General features: G+C 32.9%; 1 protein-coding gene across 25 annotated transcripts in view; it reads left to right on the plus strand.

Moving 5' to 3' along the window:
• Positions 1-24,734, plus strand: part of BAZ2B (bromodomain adjacent to zinc finger domain 2B) — a 311,231-nt gene that overhangs the window by 221,989 nt on the left and 64,508 nt on the right. For 14 of the 25 annotated variants that reach the window (XM_073883542.1, XM_025855507.2, XM_025855516.2 and 11 more), the window contains 8 exons: positions 9,254-9,464; positions 15,025-15,117; positions 15,233-15,294; positions 19,135-19,200; positions 20,871-20,936; positions 22,315-22,359; positions 22,602-22,634; positions 23,869-23,934. In XM_073883542.1, coding sequence (XP_073739643.1) covers positions 9,254-9,464; positions 15,025-15,117; positions 15,233-15,294; positions 19,135-19,200; positions 20,871-20,936; positions 22,315-22,359; positions 22,602-22,634; positions 23,869-23,934 — 642 coding nt within the window. The remainder of the gene's footprint in view (positions 1-9,253; positions 9,465-15,024; positions 15,118-15,232; positions 15,295-19,134; positions 19,201-20,870; positions 20,937-22,314; positions 22,360-22,601; positions 22,635-23,868; positions 23,935-24,734) is intronic. The other 11 variants (XM_073883600.1, XM_073883608.1, XM_073883530.1 and 8 more) reach the window with 2 other exon arrangements.

Consider the following 24,734-nt stretch of genomic DNA (forward strand, 5'->3'; position numbering starts at 1 on the left):
ATTTGATTGGCCTAAATTTTGTAGAAGATGTAAAATATAGTTTGGCCAAGCCACTGGTACTATGCAGAAATGATCTGTGTGCGTTTACAGTATGTCTGCCTTTATACAAATTGCAGAAAGGGAATGATGACTATATAGATACTGAAAAACAAAACTGCATATTGAAGGATTGGGAGAAAATGTGTCAAGATTTAAATGATAGATGTAATGGTTGGTGGTACAGTGGATCACTTTTTTTTCTTTCTACTTTTTGTAAGTTTCACATTTTCTAAAATTTGCTTGTATTACATACAAAGTGAAAAACAATTTTATATTAAAAAATAAATACTTCTACCCCTTCTAAAAAAGGTAAGCATTCAGTTTTCCAAATGCATGCAGGTTGTACCTAATGACTTGGAATATTACTGCTACAGTTTTCCAAGCTTCATTTATCTTTTTTGGATGTTTGATAGCAAATGAAATGCTGTATTTGCAGATTTGTTACTATTCTTAGTCACTTTCCTAATAAACTGTTTGCATTGGAAAATATTTCTCCATCATATTTTTCTTTTTTCTCATTAAGTTATCAAAAATAACCAATATTAGTTCTGTAAGTTCTCATTTTCTTCAAGGCATTTCAAAAATTTCAGTAGTGGTATTGCAAAGCTCTATGTTTTACAAATAAAATTTAGGAAATGATAATTTCTGCTAGAAGATAATTCTAGTCTGCAATAGAGAACCATAGTTATTTTGTAAGTTATTTTTCACTCAAGGTATTTCTGAGCTTAAGATAGATTATACATATATTTATTAACAGCAAACATTTGAAAATATTGACTCACTGTGCATATAATACAATAAGAGGAGAGGTATGAGAGCTTATATTTATTGAAATTTAAGTAAATAGACAACAATCTAATGATTGCTTTCAAAATGTAAGAAAGAAAAGTCCTTGATTAAAGTAAATAGAGAGAAATGGGACGCTTTAATCTATTCATTATCAGTGTTATTTATTTCAGTCTACAAATGTGGTAAGAGATTTGTAGAATTAGCTACTTGTCAGTGTCTTCTGATACTTACATGCCAATCACTTCCTACAGGCTTCTATAAAAACCATGATTTTAGGGATAATAGGCTTCATGGAACAAAATGAACCCTCTTACAAGGCCATGCTTTACTGGCTGGCTACCTTGTAATGAAATTCTGTTAACTATTTTAGCCAGTGAAACTCCTTTGAAAAGAGTTTAAGGTAAATGGATTCCTTACAGACTTCTGCTTCATCACATTATAAAGAACTTGTTAAACCTAATGTTTATCGTTGTTTTCATTTTATTTTGGTTTTGGGTGTCAAAATAATAGTAAGGATGAGCTCGACATATTTTGGTAAATATAAAATAAGGTTATTTTTATTTACCTAAAGAAGATACTTAGGTAAAAAGGTTTCCACATTTTTATAGGAATATCTGAAGGCTTCAAGATAAATTATTAATGACAAAGATTATTTTGAAATATATGATCATCTACTTTGAAAAGTATTTTTGTGAATTGTAGAGAAGAAAATATTTAAGCATGAATGTAATAATTAAATTTATTTTTTCAACCAGTATGTTCATAAGCATAGACTAATGAATGTTTACTGTATTCAGGATAGAAAAACAAAGAGAAGGAAGGATGCAAAGAAGGACCAAGTTAAAAGTGACTTAGTAAATGCTGCCTTTTCTATTTGAGATGTATGTTTTTTAAAAAGATTTTTTTTCTTTTTAATGGTGTAAGGCCATGAGAAAAGAAAAATATTTATAATTCTTACTGAAAAGAGCCTTTTTTCTTAGTCATTTAATCAATAAATATTTGTGGCAAATACTTAATGTGCCAGGCGTTTTCCCCCCAGATAAATTTTCCCTAAAGGCATTTTCCATAAAGAAAACAGAACACATTTCAACACTACAGAAATGAAAACCTGGCTTTGAAAAAACAAAACTAGTGTTTGTAGAGAAACTGAAGAGTACAAAAGACATAAGAGTTATGATCACTGGCTTAGAGAAGATAAAACACTGAGCATAATGCTGTCCCGCGAAAATCAGGATTTCGTTAGTAAGGAATATCGGAGACTTCACAATAAAGCAGACAACACACAAGTCTCTGGCAAGATTGTAATGCTGCTAATTATTTCATATAAGTAAAGAACAAAAGATTGGGAGTCAACAACTAGGGTTCTAATTCAACTCTGCTGTTAACTGTCACACCTAATGCAACATAGCTGTGGGCCTATATGGACACTGAGAACATGAAAGATCAGTACCAGAAATCTAAAAAACTGAAAATTTAGGTCACTAATCTACCAGGTAGGATTTTTGATGGATAGGCAAGGGCCTCTACTAGGAGGCCAACTGTATGAATCCAAGTTTGGAGCTAAAGAGGTATTTGAAGGTCATGGCTCTTAGAGGGTAACCTACTGTGAGTAACTAGAAAGCATGGCCAGCATTGTGGAATAATTGTATCAAACCACATCTTTCTCAGTGGTTTTTAGTAGGTGATGCCCATCTCCCCAGCATAAATAATCTTACTCTTTCACATATTTGAAATGCTATTCAGCATATGATAATAAACTATATGATTATAGTAGATTAAGAATCCCCAGTGCTGTAAAGTTCATGGTACATAAAGCTCTCACTACTTATCTCTGCACTGTAAAGTAACTAAAAATAGATATAATGCTAAAATATGAAATAGGCATAAGGAAATTCAACAAAATTTTGATTTTTCTCATGATACTAACTTTAATGTTTTTCTTAAAATGGGAATTTCTGTCAAAAATATTTGATACCCTCATGTTGCTTGTGCCCTGAAATTTTTCTTAGACTCCTGGCAGGGTAACTCAGCATCCTAATGTTACTTTGAAAAGCTGAGGCCTACTTTTCTAGGCCTTAATTTCCTCATCTCTAATGTGAAGGATATATATCATAGAAGGTCTTTAAGATCAATTCCCTCTTAGGTATGACATTCAAAAAGCTTTTTAATTAATTTTTAAGAAATAAAGGATTCTGAAAGTATACTTATAAAGAAAAGGTGGTGAAAAAAATCAGTTTTGTTTACTTGAACTGTGGTTAAATTTACTGAAAATTATTTAGCCAGAAATCAGTTAGGTAAATGATCAATTCATCAGATGACTAACAGATCTAAAATTGTTGGACCAAATATCTTAATCCCGATTTAAAATATTCACCTCAGCTGTTTTACTACCAGAGGCAAGGACTGGGATAGAGAAACAGGTCCCAATCCGGAAAAATATGAGTAAAGTTCCTCCATTCACTTACATAACATTGAGCATTGGAAAAGTATTAGACATCTCAAGTATTAACATGGGAATTGACACTTAATGGCCCAGGACTGCAAATCCATGCTGAAATGGCTGTGGCAAAGTCTTGGTGATACTCAACTTAAAAAACAAAAACAAAAACTCAGTAATTTGGCAAATAGATTACTCAATGAATTGACTTTTGGTGGACTGGTTTACTTCTTTTACTTACATACCCTTTACAGAATCCCAAAATAAATCAGCCTACAAGTATATAAAATCAAAATGGAATGAACAAAAGAAAAATAAAGACAAGCTATGACATCAAATTAAAGCAAGAATGAGACTGAGAATACATTTCATTAAAACCTGAACATGTTGCTGGCAAATCACATATGGACTTAGCTGTCAGTAAAATGTAGGATCCTAGGTAGACAATTCAGTGTCTGTAAGATAAAGTGAAAACAGGCCAATTGCTCATGAGATGTTCAGCTATACTTTAGAGTATCGTTTATGAAGAGTAATAGAAATGTTGAAATACAAATCATATTTGAATTAAATTTCATATAATTTTTGAATTTCTGAATATAGAAGTATTTTAAAATTATTCATTTGAATTTGTTTTTATTTTATTATGTTAATCACCATACATACATCATTAGTTTTTGATGTAGTGTTCCATGATTCATTGTTTGTGTATAACACCCAGTGCTCCATTCAATATGTGGCCTCTTTAATACCCATCACCAGGCTAACCCATCCCTCCACCTCCCTCCCCTCTAGAACCCTCAGTTTGTTTCTCAGAGTCCATAGTCTCTCATGGTTCATCTCCCGCTCCAATTTCCCCCCTTCATTTTTCCCTTCCTACTATCTTCTTTTTTTTTTTTTAAACATATAATGTATTATTTGTTTCAGAGGTACAGGTCTGTGATTCATCAGTCTTACACAATTCACAGCACTCACCATAGCACATACCCTCCCCAATGTCTATCACCCAGCCACCCCATCCCTCCCACCCCCCCACCACTCCAGCAACCCTCAGTTTGTTTCATGAGATTCAGAATTCCTTGTATCAGTGAGATCATATGATACATGTCTTTCTCTGATTGACGTATTTCGCTTAGCATAATACCCTCTAGTTCCATCGATGTCATTGCAAATGGCAAGATTTTGGGTTTTTTGATGGCTGCATAATATTCCATGGTATATATACACCACATCTTCTTTATCCATTCATCTGTTGATGGACATCTTGGCTCTTTCCATAGTTTGGCTATTGTGGACATTGCTGCTGTAAACATTGGGGTGCACATACCCCTTCAGATCACTACATTTGTATCTTTGGGTTAAATACCCAGTAGTGCAATTGCTGGGTCGTACGGTAGCTTTATTTTCAACTTTTTAAGGAAACTCCATACTGTTTTCCAGAGTGGTTGCACCAGCTTGCATTCCCACCAACAGTGTAGGAGGGTTCCCCTTTCTACGCATCCTCACCAACATCTGTCATTTCCTGACTTGTTAACTTTAGCCGTTCTGATTGGTGTGAGGTGGTATCTCATTGAGGTTTTGATTTGGATTTTCCTGATGCCGAGCTATGTTGAGCACTTTTTCATGTGTCTGTTGGCCATTTGAATGTCTTCTTTGGAAAAATGTCTGTTCATATCTTCTGCCCATTTCTTGATTGGATTATTTGTTCTTTGGGTGTTGAGTTTGATAAGTTCTTTATAGATTTTGGATTTTTAAGTTCTAGTTAGTGTTTAAGGTGTAAAATACCTGAGAGTAAGAAATTTTATTCATAGGTTTTCTCAAGTATTTTTCCATCCTGTATCTTCACTTTGGGAAGAAAATCTCACTACCATTTCCCTTTTCCATGTTACCTAGAGATCACTTCAAACTTAAATCACCTTTCTGGTCTCCATTCAGACTTCTCTCCTTCACATCCAGGTAGTTCTCCCTCCTAAAAGACCCAATGTATTCACCTTCCTTTCCAGCTCTAATTCTCAAGCCCTAATTCAGACCATCATTATTTTTTAAGTGGACAATTCAGACAACTTTTTGTCCCAACCTCTAAACTCTTTTTCAAATTTATGACTACTTGGCGTGTGGTCCTTGAATTACCTGCATTGGAATAGCATGCTGTCCCGAGTTAAAAATGTTGGTCCTTTCGGGGAGAAGATTCTCATTTACCTTTAGACACTACTATGCCTTGTACAAAGTGGTGTCTCAACAAATGTTTAGGTAGTGGAAACTTTTTATAATACATGACAGTCTTATATTGCACTTTTATAGTGCATTGAAGTGTATATTATATGGTGTACTTATTTACTTACGTTAATTATTCTGTTCAGTCTTCTGAAATAAAACATAAATCTTTTTTCTTCTCTAGTATATATAGAAATAAAGGTGTTATTGCTAAAGATTGAAATTAGTAACTTTTGAAAGCAAAATTATAATGGTAAAATAGACCTGATCTGTCACCATATCCATCATGTTGATCATCTATTTTCTTTTTGTCCTCATCTTTCAAATCTTGACTATTTTCAGGAACCATTTACTATCTTAGTCTTGGAAAAAATAATAAGCTTACTCTCTTTTGATGCATAATTTCTGATTGATAAAAAAGCTTATAGCATATGAATAAGGTGATATAAATTATATTTGTTTTTTCTGAGGAAAAGCTTATTGAGAAAACTACATCTTTCTCCCCTTCACAATTATTTTGACTACTCAGTAAGTTAAAGCTGTAACTTAAGCTTCAGATTTTCCTAGCAATCCATTTCTCATTTTCTAAAGTCCAGGAGTCAGAAGACTATATATGTAGCACAATATATGCAGTTCCCTTGGCAAGTATTTACTTTATAAATGCCAAGGGCAAAAATGTAAATGATAATGTCACTGTATTTGTCTGGTAAATTTTGGGCACCAAAATAATCTATTCCTTTTTTGACACAGGTGTATTTTCCTAGCTAAATAAAACAACTATTTAAAAATTGTAACTGGATTAAAAAAAAAAGATTGTAGCTGGATAAAAAAGATAAATTGATAAAACCCTTTAAATCTTGGCTAAAGTTTACTTTATTATTAATAAGATACTTTAAAAACTGAATGCAGATTCCTTTACATACTCTTTTCTTAGTCTCTCCTACTCCAAGTGTCACGAATGTCACTTTTATATTTTTCAATTTATGTGATGCATGCTGCTTGGTGCCTAAGAGCATAATAGAAAAATGAAAACCTAAACTAATCAAAAGCTTCCTATACTGGTGAAGATAAAACTGTTTTGATGGCTTCCTTCTTAGTGGCTTGTGGCATAAAAATGCACAGTTAGTAGAAGTATTGCTCCTATTCCTTTGAAATCTCAGGAAAAAATTTTTACTTTCTTCAGAATTAACTTTTAAAATTATTATTTTTTTTTAAAGATTTTATTTATTTATTTGAGAGAGAGAGAATGAGAGAGAGAGAGCACGAGAGGGAAGAGGGTCAGAGGGAGAAGCAGACTCCCCGCCGAGCAGGGAGCCCGATGCGGGACTCGATCCCGGGACTCCAGGATCATGACCTGAGCCGAAGGCAGTCGCTTAACCAACTGAGCCACCCAGGCGCCCTAACTTTTAAAATTATTTTTCACATGAGAATTACTGAAAAGAGTTAGTGTAGATAGTATTTTAAACATATAAATATAGACTATATGCATTAGGTTTTTTGACACAGTCCTGCTGTGACATAATCTTGGCCATGCTTTCATGGCTGAATATTATGATCAGTCACTTATCAAGCGTAAAAACATCTTGGTAACAATCAACAACAAATATGTAGTGGTTAAGAGCACAGGTTTTAGAGTAGTCCCAATTTCGAAATACAGTTCTGTTCCTTGTTGCCTCTGTACCTCAGGAAATTATTTAACCTTACTGGGTCTGAATTCCCTCAGTTGATATGTAGGAACAATAAAACTCACCTTATTGGTTAGAGTTGTTATGAAGATTAAAGTATATAATGTATTGAAAATGCCTAGAACAAACACAGTGCTTGGAATGTGGGAAGTAACTATCATCCATTATGGTAGCAAGAGTAGTATTTGTATTTTTAGTACCTATTTGAATGAAATATTCATAGACTCCTGGCCCCAGGTTAGGAATCATGGCCTAAAATGTAACTCAAGAACTTTTTATTATTTTTGGTTGCAGAATTGCCTACAGTTGTTCAAGCTAAATTCCTAGTTTAAAATTCTTTTGAGAAAAAAGCATATTTTAAAAATCCTTAACCTTCATACTAAAGGAATTCTCTCTTAAAAAAGAAGGAAGAATGAAGGGGGGGAAATTGGAGGGGGAGACGAACCATGAGAGACTATGGACTCTGAGAAACAAACTGAGGGTTCTAGAGGGGAGCAGGGTGGGGGTATGGGTTAGCCTGGTGATGGGTATTAAAGAGGCCACGTTCTGCATGGAGCACTGGGTGTTATACGCAAATAATCATGAAACACTACATCAAAAGCTAATGATGTAATGTATGGTGATTAACATAACAATAAAAATTATTTTTAAAAAGCTAATGATGTAATGTATGGTGATTAACATAACAATAAAAAAGGAAGTAAGAAATAATAAAACAATTATTTTAGATGGATTATTTTAAAAGGATGCCTTTCTTATATCTGAACGTATTACTAAGGACAATAAATAAGTGTATTTGTTTTGTTGGACATATGGAGGATAATAAAAACCAGACTCAGATTGTATCTATGCACTGAGCAGGATTATTCCTATAATGCACTAGAATTATGCTGGTGTAGGTGTTTCTGTTGGGGGACTTACAATGAGAAATCTCAAATATATAATATATGCTATGTACCCCATCATCAGCTTTAGAAATTATCATCTGGCCAATTGTTTTATGCCTCCGTCTACTTCTACTCTTCCATATTTTGCTAAAGCAAATCTAATACATCTTATTTCATCTGTAAATTTTCAATGTGTATCTCTAGAAGATAAGGACTCTTGTTTTCTACAAGAGTACCATTATCACACTTTAAAATGAGAATTTCTGGATATCATCAAATGTTGGGCATTGTTCACAGTTTCAATTGTTCCTTAGTTATCATAATTATCTGAAGTTTATTTGAATCAATATCTAGATAAAATGTATTTGATACATCTTTTAAGGCTCCTTTATTATTCTTACAGTTGCTTTTTTTTTTTAACTTCTTAAAATTTCTTTGTTGAAGAAACTGGGTAATTTGTAGAATTTCCTACAGACTGGATTTTGCTGTGTAGTTTAACATATACTTCTTATCCTATTTTTCCTATAAAGTTATAGAAATAGGTCCAGCCTTAATCAAATCTAGGCTTGATTTATTTAGTTGGGGGGCAAGATTAATTTATAGGTGATGGAGTGAACCTCCATGAGGAGGCTGATGTCTGTCAAGTTTTCTCTATTTGGGTGATTGCCAACCATTCAAGTTCAATGCTTAGATCCATAAATTCATCAGGTATTGCACAAGTGTTGATATTCTAACTTACACATTCCTTCTTGATTTATTAGCTATAATATTTCTATAAAGAGAAACTTCCGTCTGTTATTTGGATAGCTTCATGATTGGTTGAACTGATAACACATGAAAACAATCTATAGGGTTGTCATCACACAACTAATATTTTCAAATACCTGCCAACTTTGTGGTCATTATAGTTCAGAAATGGTGATTGATATATCTCCATGTGTTTATAGATACATATGTTTATAAATATGTTTATAGATACAGATCTCTCTATGTATTTAATGTTGAAGTCATTAAAGTAAGAATACCAAAGATATGCCAAAGGCAATGAACAATTATAAATTTAATTTAAAAAATAAAATTCCTAAGATTTGTACTAGCTTTTATAAATTTCAAAATATCTGAATTGACTTAGAATTTTCTGATCTGTTGATCACTTGTGTTTATTATGTTTTAATATATTATTTCTATAAAATGTTAATTAAAAGGGAATGCAGTGGTGTCTTTTGAAAGAAGAGGATGTCATTCCCCGTATCAGGGCAATGGAAGGCCGTAGAGGAAGACCACCAAATCCAGACAGACAACGAGCGAGAGAGGAATCCAGGATGAGACGTCGGAAGGGTCGACCTCCAAATGTGGGAAGTGCTGAGTTTCTAGATAACACAGATGCCAAATTGCTAAGAAAATTGCAAGCTCAAGGTAAGAAATATAATATATACAACACTGTAATAATCATACTAAAAAAGTCTATGTATCTCTTATGTTTTTGACTTATGAATGATTGATACTGCTCTCACTTTCTAAAAGTAGATATTTCTGTTAGAATAAAAATGAGAAAATAAAATCCCACTGGTAACTGGAGTTCTTTGATTAGGTAAGCTCCTTTCAAGAGCCATACTCATAAACACATTATGCCCTATGTGTTCAGAACTACAAAGGTGGGGGATAAGCTTTTAAGGCTTGCACAGAAAGGGAATCAACCAGCACTTGGCACATGCCTTAAGGTTGTGCCAACATTCTGGAAATTCTCATTTTAACAGCTCCCGATTCCTTGAGGTGGTACAAGGGAATAACTCCAAAATATGTGGATCTGTGGAGTAAATTTTCAGTTAGAGAACTCCAATTACTGGTAAGTAACCCCAGTCTTTTTAGTTTGAGTTCTTCTGTAGTCTGGATATATCACACATATTTTCAAAATGGCCAACTAATAGATTTAAGTCAAAAAGTATTTAAGATCACTAGAAAGTGTTACTTATCAAGCACAAAGTGCTCATAATAACCTCAAATGTGTTGTAACTCCAAACTACACATAAATTATCAACATGAAGTTCCCATGCTATGTCTGACACAGAGAAGGCCGACTAAAATAAAACAGTTCTGTTATGAGTTACCAGTTATAAATGTGAAGCCTCTTAAGGCTGTACATGTGTTGGTGTCTTATAGTCACAAGCATGTATGTAAACATATATATCAATATAAAATAAAGGTTTAATAATAAAAATTGACTTAAAAGACTAATAGGATTTTACTTCTTCTCGTGGTTTTTTTCTGGAGAAAAAGCCATCATAATATTGACTTCTTTATTGCTGCTTTGTTTTTATTATAAAACAGACACCCACAACAAAAACTCATAGAACAGAATGCTTCACAATAAAGAGACACTCATTCTCACTCACTTTAAAATAAAAGACACTTATAAGCGGTATCATTATTAATAGTTTTTTGTAAACCTATCCAGAAATGTGTACACATACTCCTATATACACACACACAGTCATATGATACAATATATTATACATACACATGTATAATATATTGTATTATATATATATCCTTTTTCACTTCTAAAATAAATAAATGAACTTATACATCCTATTCAGCTTGCTTTTTTCCACTTAATTTATCTTGAACATCTTTCTGTATCTGCACTTAAAAATCAACCTTACGCATTTAATAGCTGAATAGTAAGTGATGCACTATGTATGGCTCTACCATACTTCATTTAATCAGTCTTTTGTGATGATCTTTTGAGCTGTTTCTCAATCTTTGCTATCACAAACAGTCCTGCAATAAACAGATGTTACACATTTATTCATATCCTTCTATGGATATGGCTATCCATAGTATAAAATTGTAGAGATAGAATCTTTGAATCAAAGTGTTATGTGCATTTTCAATTTTGGTAGATAGTAGGCAAATATTGTCTCCAAAAAAAGTTGTACTAATTCATACTTCCACTAATAGCATGTAAATTAACTGCCTGGCATATAACTTAATGTCATATAAGTTTTTCTCTGCCGTAGTATGTTAGTGAAATTTTTTTTAGTTTATTTATTTATTAATTTAAGTGATCTCTCACCCAACGTGGGGCTCAAACTCACAACCCCAAGATCAAGAGTTGCATGCTCTTCCAACTAAGCCAGCCAGGCAGCCCATTTGTGAAATTTTTATGTTATTTGATTTGGTTTCTGTTAAGACTTTCATCTCCCCTGAATAGTTACTAGTGAAGGCTGAAAAAAAGTTATTAACAGATACAGCCATAAATGATGAGTTTTAAAATTAATATTTTCAATAATCCACTGACTCTTCTGATGAATGTATAATAGTGATGAGTATACATTGTTTGCCTAAAATAAGAAAGCTTAAAATTAACTGATACCCAAAGCATGGGCTCTTCACGCATATCATGCATATATAATACAAATACTATTAATACTTAGTATCTAAAATGGTAACTTTATATTTGCAAAATTAATTAAATTTTATTTTTAACAATATAGAAGCTAATTACTAAGTTTACCCAAATGTTTTTCTCCCTCTAGATTTCAATTTGGTTTGTATTCCCTTACATAGGTCTCCCTTGTTGTGTTATGTTGCATTTTGCCAGTTCTCTTACCTTTGACCTGATAAGGTATATATGTTTTTTCTCAACAAGTATATAAATGTTAAATATTTAACAGTAAATAAATAATGATTATTAATATTTAGAAGTATATATGGTAAAACATGCATGTTTTTTCTTGGGAAGAAAGGAATGAATCATTTTATCACCCCTTTTACTTCTAAAAGGCTTCTACATTAACAGTTTGAGGGGGTTATCTGAGGGAATTCTAGCAGTTTCTGTTATATATTATTATTCTACTAGGCCTCAACTAGACTGAAAAATTAGACTTAATTTGAAGAAAAGTTCAGAACAGTAAAATAAATGCAAACTTTGTACATCCAAGCATTATGAAATGAGAGCTCTCTAATTTCTCAAGAGAATAAATATAAGAATCTGAGAGGGTTTCAATATGAAAAAGATTTTTAACCTAATAAATAAACTTGCCAATACCATTAATACCTTAAATTTTCTAAGATATCAGATAGTACCTTTCCATTTCATATATCGTAGAACCTGAGATGCTATAGTCATTGCAGTGCACCATTATTTTAAGATGTACACAAAGAAAGAAAAGTGCTGCCAATTGTCAGACACATTCTGATTTTAGACTGTATTTAAAAATGCAGCTTACTATCAAAGAACTGTGGTATATCTAAAATATCCCTAATCGTGTGTGTAAACTATTTCAAAAATAGGCTTTTATCTTCGAAATTTAAATAGGTAATTTCTTAGTCCATAAAAGATATTTTCAAAATTGATATTTCAAAAGTTAGTTATAATAGATAATGTATTCAGCAACCATAATCTAAATTAATGAGAAGCTGTTGGGAGCAGTTTATTTCTCAGAGTGTGAGTGAATTTTCTAGGTCTTCTCATTCTCCTTCCTCCATAGTGTTTCTAACTTTTAAAAACATTTTCCAACTACTCATAATGTAAAGTTTAAGCTATGTGAATTTTTAATGATTATTAAGAATTTTATCCTCCTTGCTAAAGTAAAAAGATATAGGTTGAACTTTTTAATGGTTTTCTGTCCTAAGGGTTTAAAAATAAAAATTATTGTGTACTTGTGTGGGTCTTGAAGTTGGCCAGTACTTTCATACACAAATACACACCTAAATATAGCATTTCTTTATTATAAGCCAGACTTCTGTTTGAGACCATCAGTTTAGCTTGAAACAAAAGATCACACCTATGCCACATTTTCTAGGTCACATTTTTTTTTAACCACTTGACACATCTTTATATTTTAAGGTAGACTTAGGTCTTTATAGTAGAGTTCAGTGAAAGCTTTCAGTTCTTTAATGTTAGAAAAATAGTCGTCTGGTACTGTCATAGATGAGAACAGTATCCGTCAGGTGTATTATTATTGGAGTTTGCTGATTCTGCAACCTCGTTTATAGATTTTTATTTCCGAGGGTATTTAGTGAACAGAAGATCCTTTTTATGTGGCTTAGGAATTTTTGATGATGCTTATAACCTAATGTTGAAAATTATTGGAGGATTAGAGATATATTTTAGCAGCATCTTCCATTTCATCTTTCATTAACAATTCCAGTTTACTAGATAAAATTAGACTCTTTACATCCCATCTCCTTTTTTAAAAACTTGTTGGTAGAAAATAAGCCATAGTAACCAAGGTCACCTCAGCTATTACAAGGACATAGGGTTAGGTTCTTATCTAAAATCTCAAGGCATACAACTTTTCTTAAAAGTTCTTAGAATTAGTAGCATATAGACTGTGAAGTCAGAAGGACATGGGTTTGTATCTTGGCTTTGCTATTTAACTTTTGTGAGCCTTAGTTATTTCATCTATAAACTGGGCATAATGTTGCCTAGCTCATAAGATTGTTATGAAGATGAAACAAGTTCATGTAAATTTAATACAGAAGTTTAATAAATGGCAGAAATTATTAGTAAAGCTCAAGTAATTCAGGTGTTTTTTTAAGATTTTATTTATTTATTTGAGAGAGAGAGAGAGAGAGAAACAGTATGAGAGGGGAGAAGGTCAGAGGGAGAAGCAGGCTCCCCGCTGAGCCGGGAGCCTGATGTGGGACTCGATCCCAGGACTCCAGGATCATGACCTGAGCTGCAGGCAGTCACTTAACCAACTGAGCCACCCAGCACCCTCAAGTAATTCAGGTGTTAGCCAGTCATATTCATTACTGAATATAATATATAAATTTCTTAAAACTCATCTGCTACGAAGTTTAAAATAATGTCTAATGTAAGGCGGTATTTTATGAGTGATACTATGACACACCACTTTTATAGTTAAAAGTATTCTGACCAAGTTTGCCAGCAGAAGAAAGTATTACATTACATGCTTTCTATTATCAGTTACCTACTGCCACAGTAATTCTGGGAAACAGCCAACCACAAAACTTGAGTGATGTACAACACTAGGTATTAATTGTTGCACAGATGGAAGCAGCTGGAGGGAAATTCGGCAGCTCTGCTGATCTTGGCTGGGCTTGTTCACATATGTGAAGTCAACTGACTCCACGTGTCCCAACCTTCAGCAGCCTAGCCCAAACATGTCCTCATAGTAAAGGGCAAGGGACAAGAGTAAAAATAGAGAGAGTACAGGTATATTTTCAAACTTCTATGTGCATCACAACTGCTAACATCCTGTTGGCCAGGGAAGATCACACAGCTGACCTCAGCATCAGGGAACAAGAAAATATATTTTACCTCTTGATGAGAGGAACTGCAAAGTCACATTGCAAATTACATGGAGAGAGGAAAGAATGAACAGTTGGGACCATTTTAATTATGTCAGTCTGTCCCGGTTTCATACATTTGTCCTTAAAACTTGAAGGACTAGGTTGTCTTTGAAACTCACTGACATTCTGTACTCTTTTTATTTAAGAGATTTAGATCCTCTCCTTTATAAATGAAAATGTCACTGGATTCAAAAACTTTACCACTTATATAGCTGATTGAGATACTGAGTTTTAGAGGCTTTATATTTGTTCGATTTGGAGTTCTTTTTCCTTTTTATATATTCTGTTATTTTTAAGACTGAAGCTAAATCACTATTTTTGCATATTAGCAGCTATTTTCCTACAAAGTGGGGATTACATGAAATGTGAAAAAATATACTTAGATTGACCTCTATGAAGAGGATTAAAAGAAGTATCATTTTTGTGTAGTTCTGTATATGGGGTCATATTTGGTGGAATGATTTGGCAGTTTCTACAGGAAAGGGACAGGAGATTTTCTGCCACACCATTCTCCCAGTTGGTATCTAACCTTAGGCAATTTTCTTAAAAATTATGTCTTTCATGATGATACCAGTTTCACACAGTTATTGTTCTTAGGTTAGCAGTTATGTAAAGTTGTTAATAGTATTCCTTGAAATTTTGTGTGTTTCAGAAATAGCCAGACAAGCAGCGCAAATAAAGCTTTTGAGAAAACTTCAAAAGCAGGAACAGGCTCGAGTTGCCAAAGAAGCCAAAAAACAACAAGGTGGGTGATTTAAATGCAAACATAAACATGAAGAGTAAGTATTGGGGAATTCATAAGAAGCTTCTCCTCTTCATTCCCTTGCTGATGATATCTGTGCTTTGGTTTTTCACCATAGCAATAATGGCTGCTGAGGAGAAGAGAAAGCAAAAAGAACAAATAAAGATTATGAAACAACAGGTACGTTTATGCATTGCAACTGATTTTTAAAACACAAGTGTTATATCAGGGTTCTATTGGTATATGTATGTATGTACGTTATTTTCATTTTGATTTCTGAAATAACAGTATTTCACATTAATGTTATGTATCTTAGAAAGCTGTCCTCTTGCATTAGCTAAAATTCACCTTATCTTTTTAAGATTTTATTTATTTATTTGAGAGGGAGAGAGAAAGAGCGTGCAGGCAGAGGGTGAGGGAGAAGCAGGCTCCCTGCAGGGAGCCCAAAGCGGGACTCTATCCCAGGGCCCAGGACTCTGGGATCATGACCTCAGCTGAAGGCAGATGTTTAACCAACTAAGCCACCCACATGCCCCTAAAATTCACCCCATTTTTGAACCAGGCCTTCTACTTCCAAGTTTTAGAGATTACCAAAAAGTAAATCTAAGTATTTTTAATATCTTGATAGAGTTTTGAATATAAGTGGACATCTTGAACAACTTTCAAACTTTTTAAAGTAGTGTATCAGTAAATGAAGGCTATTGCTTGAATGTTCATATTTTAGTAGGAAAAGCCAGTTGTAATGAAACATAAAATATGAGTAAAAAGTTAAACTCAAGTTACATAGAATAGGGTTTGTTCCCACTGTTTCTGAATGCTTAAAAATTACTACTACAAAAAAAAAAACAAGAAAGCACTTCTTCAGCGTATCCAGCATTCATTCTATCTTATGTCTACAATATCTTTCCCCTATGTAGTTTTCAAAATTAAGGATAGGTAAATGAAGTGATTTTTAAATTTTTATAGGTAAAGCATTACATGACAAGATCTTCAACTTCATTTAAGATGGGAGTGTGTGAACTACTCTGCCATCTCCACATATTCACATAACCATTAAAGCAGAAAGGAAATGGGGGAAACTACAATTTGTTTAAATTTTTTAACAGCAAGTAGTTATTTCTGAGTATGAAATGAAGTAAATTGTGTTACTGTATAAATAGCTGCTAAATAAATGGGTTGGGCTGGTTGTGATGTGGCTCTTTCCAAGGTTCCTTCCAGTTTTGGCTAAGGCAGTGGAATTAGGGAGAGTTGATGGGCAATGGGGAACCAGAACTTACAAGGAACTGAGGTTGAATATGTTCTCTGCTGCTTAATATTTTGTGACCTTAGATGAGTTATTTAACCTCTGTGTCTCTGTTTCCTCCATGGCAAAAGAAAATAACTGCATTAGCTAACGATTTAATGAGGTCGTGAATGTAAAATGTCTATCACAATGCCTAGCACAAAACAAATGCTCACTTTTTAAAAGATATAAAAACACCAAACTATATGGTGTACTCCCTTACTGTAATTTAATGTAGTCAATTGTAAACTTGAATTCTTTCCTTAGTTTGTTGATTGTGACTGCTAAAGACACTATAAGATTGACTTAAAAATATGTAGTCTCATAAATACATTTATTGAAATATATTTACTATATATTACATATATATGTAAAAATAGTTTATATTTCACTTTAAGTGAAATACTATTTTTTTATGGCTTAGCCTATTTCCTGATGGCTAGAGACCCATCAAATCCCATCAGCACTGAAAGGTCAGCTTTGTGATCCTAAACTCTTGAAGTGGCTACACCCGAAGCCTACATAGTTTTTGCTGCTCATCAAACAAAGCATTGGGGTCCCAAGGTTCCAGCAACAGTAATACAAATGAACTGATATTAGATATTCATCGATATTTGTCTGAAGGTAGTCTTGTAATACCATTTGACTTATTCCTTGTTGCCAACAAAGTGAATCAAAGTCTAGCAAGGTTTTCTCATCCTCTGGATTATTTTTTCCACCTAGTAGGCCTAAAATGTCACCATATAGTCCTCAAAGCAATTTTCTGGAGGCTTCCAGCAGCATTATTATGAAGCAAATGGAGCAAAAGCATTGGAATCTAACCAGGTCTTCTCTGTACTTAGTATTTGACTTTAAGCAAAATATATACCCTCCAGGAACTTCAGTTTTCTTTTAGGTTAAAAAAAAAGATAACTTCAACTCCCGTGTTGTTTTTTAAAGGATCAATAAGATATTTTATGTAAAGTGCCCAGTTCAGTGCTTGGGTACTCAATATTATAAGGTGACCCAATATTATAATTTATGAAAAAGGTTTATCTCTGCTAATATCAATGACAGCACTACCAAATATGTGTACATATATATGAATCACTTGGACAGCTAAGATAAAGTTCTGACTGATTGTACTTAAGTCCAAGATTCTATACCTATATCTGTGCTTAAGAGAAGAATGAATGACTTTTGCTGACTTGAGAACATACCACCTTATAACTTTATGGTTAACAAGAGCAGAAAAATTAAATCACAAATGTGCTTTACGTAGGTCTCAAGTTCTAATCTAAATAAATATATCAAATGTGGATCAAGTACAGCCTTCTCTAAGATTTTGAAATGAAATAAAAGATACACTTGGATTTTTATGTTTGGCAAGCTATAATTAATATTCAATACTAAGTAGGATCACCAAAAACAAAATTATAGAATGGTATCAGTCTTCTAAAATCAGAACAGTAATTTCAGAAATCTCATTTTCCTGCAGTAGAGCCCTGCAGGGAATCAATAACATCAGTGTGGGGGGAGAAAGGAGTAAGTTTTAAAACACTAAGCATAGCTTTAAAACGTGCACCAGCATCTGGAGATTGGGGTGGGTACTGTAATAGAAAGTAGTACGAAATGTGTTGGTCCTAGAAATCCTAGGACAAGTGCAATTTGCAAGTGGAACAATTTGGGTAGGTTTTGTTTTCGTTTTTGTTTTTTAAACTATGTATTCTCATCAGTGCCAATTTGGGAATTTCAAGGGGATTTATGAACATGAAATTGTTAACAGTGTACTTATAGCATATTGCATTTTAAAAAATCACATGTAAAGTTCTTATCAAACTTTACATGATCATTAAATTCTGAAACAATAACTATTATGTTCAGTTTCGGCAATGTGAATACCTAGTATGTCATGTGAATCATTCCCTAGAATGTTAAATTGTAATCAATCCATTTTTATTTATTTATTTATTTATTAGAGAGAGAGAGAGTGCGAGCAGAAGGGACAGGGAGAAGGAGAAGCAGGTTCCCCGCTGAGAAGGGAGCCCCACTCGGGGCTCCATTCCAGGACCTTGAGATCATGACCTGAGCTGAAGTCAGATGCTTAACCAACTGAGCCACCCAGGCGCCCCAATAATTAATCTACTTTTAAATAATATTAGATTACTTCTGAATTTGGCTTATTGTAGTAATTAAAAGTAATGTCATGTTATCATGTTATTCACTATGTGAAATAAATTATGGTATGGAAATTGTTAATAATTATTACAGTTGCATGGCACTCTATACTTTTTAAGCATTTTAATTTCATCATAACAGTGAGTAAAGGACAAGCACCTATTTTAGACAAGAGTAGTTATTTGTTCAAGATCATGCCATGAATGACAGTAACTCAGGATGAGCCTTCGGTTTTCTGACTCCTGAGGTACTATTTTTTCCTATTATTCTGACCTATATTTATCTCAAATTAGATATTGCTTGTATTTGCATACAGGCTAAATGAGTTTAATTACCTTGGTTGACCTGGTTTCTATATACTTATTTAGCATTTATACTTCACAAATTGTTTTAAGAAATTTTATGAAATCATATTAATTTAAGACATGAATGTATATATGATGCTAAGCTAAATCATTAAGTTTTATATCCAGCATGGGCAACCTTTGGTAAACGTGTACTTGTATCATTTGATTCCACTTAAATACTTTTCACCTATATATTTAGTTTATTGTCTTAAATTATCATTATTTTTTCTACAGGAAAAAATTAAAAGAATTCAACAGATCAGAATGGAAAAAGAACTTCGAGCCCAGCAAATTCTAGAGGTAGAACTCTTAAATTTGATATAATTAAAGTAATTAGTCATATATCTTAAAGTCTACAAAAATAAAAATTTTACCCACATGATCTCTCACTCATACAAATTAATATGTTCATCAGAAATTCTCTTTAAATGTAACGCATAGAATAAGACCTTATCTGAACCTTACTTAGCAAGCTAATCTAATCCCAACAGTAAAAACGCAGAAAATAAGACAAAACGGAAAAAGAGGAAACCTCTGAGCAGCCAGTATAGTTGTCAGAAAGTTCCTGTGCGAAAACTCATGTTCTTTACTTTTAGAAAACTCATTAGGACTTATAGTCACATATTTACTTACAATTTAGAAATAAAACATTATAAAAGTAAAGTAAATTTTCAGTGTAGAAACAGTTTAACTAGCTTGGTTTTCTGGTTTCTAATATACCCCTCTTCCCCTGAAGCTACTGGAATAGGGCTAGAGGACATATATTGGCAACAGCAAAAGTAATAGCCAAAAGACAGCAAGGGAAAATGCAGAAAAACTCCAACCCGCATATATAGGAATTCAAAAGCCTAGCAAGAGTGTGTAATTTTATAGTTGAATAGCAAACAATTTTCAACACCTTAATGGCCAAAATACATTACTCTATCGAACTGTGTAGTATAATAATTGATGTTCAGAACAATGGCCCTGAGTCATCAAGAAAAAGCCAAATTGTGTTAAGTGTACTATGTCTGACCAGGCATATGTCTCAAAATTATTTTCATCCAAAACTGTGAAAATAAACCTTTAATGTTTAAAATTATTATAACCTCTCAGCTATTCAGGAATCCATTGCCATATAAAACAATTCCTTGAGGACTCCAGATAGCTGAGGTTTTCTATTACAGTTTTTTTCTGTGCAGAAATATACACATATTTCCTTATCCACTTCAAATTAATTTTAAAACCCACCAAATAGAAAATATGCCTATCTTAAAGTAAACTGACAATAACTACTGGATGGTCATCAAACTACTAGATAAAGACTTTAAGATTATGAAGCTCAAGTTTGATAGCATATCTTGATATTCAAAATGTACTTCATGAAATATGTTTACTTAAAAAAAAGCCTTTAATTAACCACATTGTACAGCTAGAGAAAATGAAAATGTTTCATTTAAATCATCTGAGTAATGGATTTCTTTATCTCAAATTTCAAGTGTTAAAAAAGAAATTTCAAATAAAGTGGACTCGTGCATTTTTAATGTGTTACTGATTTATTCATTAAATAACTTTTATCGGTTAAAATCCACCCCATTTTCTAAATTTTCAACAATGATTGTATTTTACTTTTAAAAATCAGAAAAAAGATAATACATTCCACAAAATCAGTTTTTTTCTAATTAAGTTTTGAGTTAAAATGACAATAACTCTCAGTTATTTCAGACTTTTAACAGAGATTGAAGAGGAAAAGCTGACACACTCTTATGCACTTAAGAACTTTTGTATATCTTCATGCTAATCTATACATTAAAAATGAAATTAGTATGTTAAATATAATGTTAACTGGAGGGAAATCTGTAATTGTCTATGTATATGTTACATATTGTTTTGTACCTTGTGAGACATGTAGCTCCATTTTCAAGTCTGAGATTATTTTCAAGTTGTAGTGGTGCTGTTGCATGACTTTGAGACCTGTTTTGCATGCACAGGCTAAAAAGAAAAAGAAGGAAGAAGCAGCAAATGCCAAATTATTGGAGGCCGAGAAACGAATAAAGGTTAGTTTAGATGAGAACCAGAGTTTTTATTTTTCAAAAATAAAAACTGTGTGATGTTACACCAGTATCAATTATATGAAAAAAAAAATAGCTCTCCTCAAAATGATTATCTTAAAAAAATGTTTAGCACGGATACATGTGTATAATGTGTGCTTTTATTGTATGTATATCGTATGTATATGTTTTTTTAAATTTCATTATATGGGTTTTATGTGATGATTTGAGCTCTTTAAGTAGCAAACATCAAATCAGAAATGCAAACTATTGCATAATACCTGTATATAGTTTTGCTGAATCAGAATGATCTTCCCAAAGCTATTTTGTGTTGTTGATGTTTATGTTTCAAATTGTGTCCCAAATCTGATTCTCTACTTAGATTATAACTTTATCTTGGTTAATGTCCAGCAACTGTCTTAATTACTAAAAAATGAAGAGCCTACAGAAACAAAAACCTAACTTGAGCAAATTGTTATTTGCCAATAATAAAATTAGCCATTGTTAATTATTGTAAAGTTTTGGTTTTGATTTTCTGTCATGAAGCATTAGAGTTGGACCCCCCAACCACACACACACATTCTACCCCTCACCTTCCACTTTTTCTCATAATTAATTACTGAAAGAGGGCAGCTGAGTGATCCTGCTGGTTTTGGAAACAGACACAATTATATCCTGTAAAGCCAGGGAACTGTTAATTACCTTTTCTACATTGACTCTCTTACTTTTTTCTTTAGATTTCTACCCCTTTTCATCACTTCCCTTAATATCATCTAGATTTTTATCTTTATAAGAATATTTAAATTGATGACATTTGTAGAATTGCTTGCATTAAGCCCTACCCCTTTGGGTAGTGCTCTTGAATTAGATCTGAGCATGAAAAACTTATGCTGATCTCAGTCTGTTGTTACTTTCATTCATAGATAGTGTACAGAAATGTATGGATGCTGTTAAGGTACAATATAGTGTATTTGGGAATTTATGTTCAGAGTGGAGAGAGTTCTAATTAGCTGGATTTGAGGGTTGCTCTATATAATGTATTCAAATAATTTTGAAAATACATATATCAGTTGTATCCGATATGCTCTGACCGTTTAGCTAGTCAGTTCAGTGAATGTGCCATTGAAATATGCTATTAGGTTATTGAATTTTAAGTTTAAATGGCTACTGAATAAGATCCTTGCTACTATCGTCTAATCTGTCTGTATTAAGTAGGAGCATATGAAATTGCCACCATATAAGTAAAAAATGATCAAATATATGCAATTCCATGTGGCTCGACCTAATGGAAGATTATAGAGTCTCAGAAAAGGAACTTTTAATACTTGTACTGTGTTCTAAATCTTCCCTAAGAATTATATATTAAGAGTTTCTTATTTTTAAGGAAAAAGAAATGAGAAGACAACAAGCTGTTCTTCTGAAGCATCAGGTCTGTATACATATAGTTATACAATTGTTGAAATGTACATTTTATAATTTTTCTTAAATCTATTTTGGGGAAAATCTTCAAAATGTTTTCTTAAAAGTTTCCAAAGTAATTCCTGCTTAAGTTTTTCCTTCATCTTATGGTTTATTGTCTTGCTTTGGTATTGGTGTCTTTGGGGGGTTAAAAATTGGTTTCATGACTCTGTGATTTCTGTTTCATAATGTTGTGCCAACTCTTTCTACCAGGAGTTGGAGAGGCATAGACTAGATATGGTATGGGTATGTTTATTTTTGTACATCTAACACCGCATTGTGATTTGGTTGTGATATGGTTGTCATAGCAATGCATACAGTGTAGCACTGGCTGCTGTCATATTACATACTGCTGCATGGCTTTACAGCACAGTGCATTGCATACATCTGCTTGTCTGTCCGTAAAGAAGTATAATACAGCTCCAAGATTGCGAATTGAATTTTGCAAGCCTCATATAAGGCTGCTGTCTAAAAATTTACATTACTGATGTCACAATGAAAGTTGGATCACTGTACCATTAGACACAATAATGACCCATATTCTCCCATCATTCTAGGTGCAAAACTGCCATTGAATACAATGGGAATTTTGAGTTAGGTTGATGAGAGAATATGAAATATATTCTGGTTTTATAGACAAAATTTTGGAAATAATTTTAGAAATATCCCTTTGGGGGGACCAAATACATTTAAACAAAATGAATTCATTAGATATAACTGTGATTTTTTTATTTTAAAATAAAATGAGATGATCAAAACTAGTGCTTACCTTATTTTCATACTGTGCGTTTTAGATTCCATTCATTAGCCCATGGTGCAGCTTTTATGGTCTCAAATAGTGCATCAAGTGGCAGACATCAGTAAATAGGAATATCCCATTTCATTGGTGTTGGTTTGTGAACCACAACTAGTTTAAATTGGTATAAAAGCTCTTAAAAAAAAATCTTTCTAATTTGTTGGTGGCCTATTGAATTTACAAAACGATAGCATGCTTGAAATAAAAATAACTTAATTCTAAAACCATGAAGTAAAAGTGATTATAAATCAATTTCTGCCTGATCTAAAAATTCAAGAACAATACAACCTTTAGCTTAATTGGCCTGTAGTACATATTTGTGGTTTTTCTAATAGCAGATGTAAGGTAACTGACCTGTTCCAGCCAACCATTATGCTTTTTGTTCTGCCAGCTTTTGAAGGAGCATCACAACTGACCATAAGTAAATCTTGTATGCTTCTGTTTACACTGTCTCCATGTTCATTGCTTTACCTTTTTGCTTTTGATTGTTCTTGTATTTGCTTTCTAAACCTGAACTAAAACATGCACAGACTGGCCATTCTTGTCTTATATTTAGTATTTACTGTGACTTGTCTATAAATGCTAAACATGCTATACTGAGTTTTGTTTTGTTTTGTTTTGTTTTTCCATTTCAAAATCAAACTATAATTATAGTTATTTTCCTAATTTTATCTGGCTTAATAGGAACGAGAGAGAAGGAGACAACATATGATGCTTATGAAAGCTATGGAAGCTCGTAAAAAAGCAGAAGTAAGTGCATGTTTCTAGAAAAATATTAGTATTTTTTCCTAAAGCATTGGTTTTTCTAAATGTAAATTTTTCATAGTATAGGTTTGTCATGGTTCACTGGCTTTCACAAGCAAGCCAAATATTAAAAGTAATAACTGTTAGAACATAAAAGAGTGTAGGAACAATTCCAATCTATGTGTTAATTTTCTTGGCTGAGATTTTAATTATCTTTTTTTAATGTAGTGAATGGTATTTGCTTGGATAAAAGTAGTTATTTATTACTGTAACTAGAGTTTCACAAAATTAATATTACAGCATGCCTAAACAAGTCCTGTGTGTCCTAACTGAAACACCAGTCAGTCCAAACATGGACTCCTCCCTTCAGAATTATTCTTTACTGTTCTATTTGTAAAATTGGGCTTAAGTACTTTCCTTAAAATAGACTTTTAACAGATAATTCAGAATAAGGAAATTATTGAAATAAGTCAAAATGAGCTTATTTGGAATGTAATAGAAAGCAATTAAAGGTTAAAATATATATATTACAAAGGAATGCACTGTGTATTAGAAGCAGTTGAATAGAGGTACGGCCATGATATCCAGGGCACTGGAGTGTGAGAGACTCAGAATTCCCATACTGACTCTGAACCAACTTGCTTTACCTCTTCAGGCTCAATTGCTTCTTTCTTCCTTTCTTCCTTCCTTTTTTCCTTTCTTCCTTCCTTCTTCCTTCTTCCTTCCTTCTTCCTTCCCTCCTCTCCTTCTGTTTTTTTGTTTCAAATTTTTATTTAAATTCTAGTTAGTTAAAGGTTATTTCTTCT

Source organism: Callorhinus ursinus, unplaced genomic scaffold (genome assembly GCF_003265705.2).
Source record: "Callorhinus ursinus isolate GAN/ISIS: 27379988/994484 unplaced genomic scaffold, GSC_fseal_2.0 scaffold2, whole genome shotgun sequence".
Taxonomy (NCBI): Eukaryota; Metazoa; Chordata; class Mammalia; order Carnivora; family Otariidae; genus Callorhinus; species Callorhinus ursinus.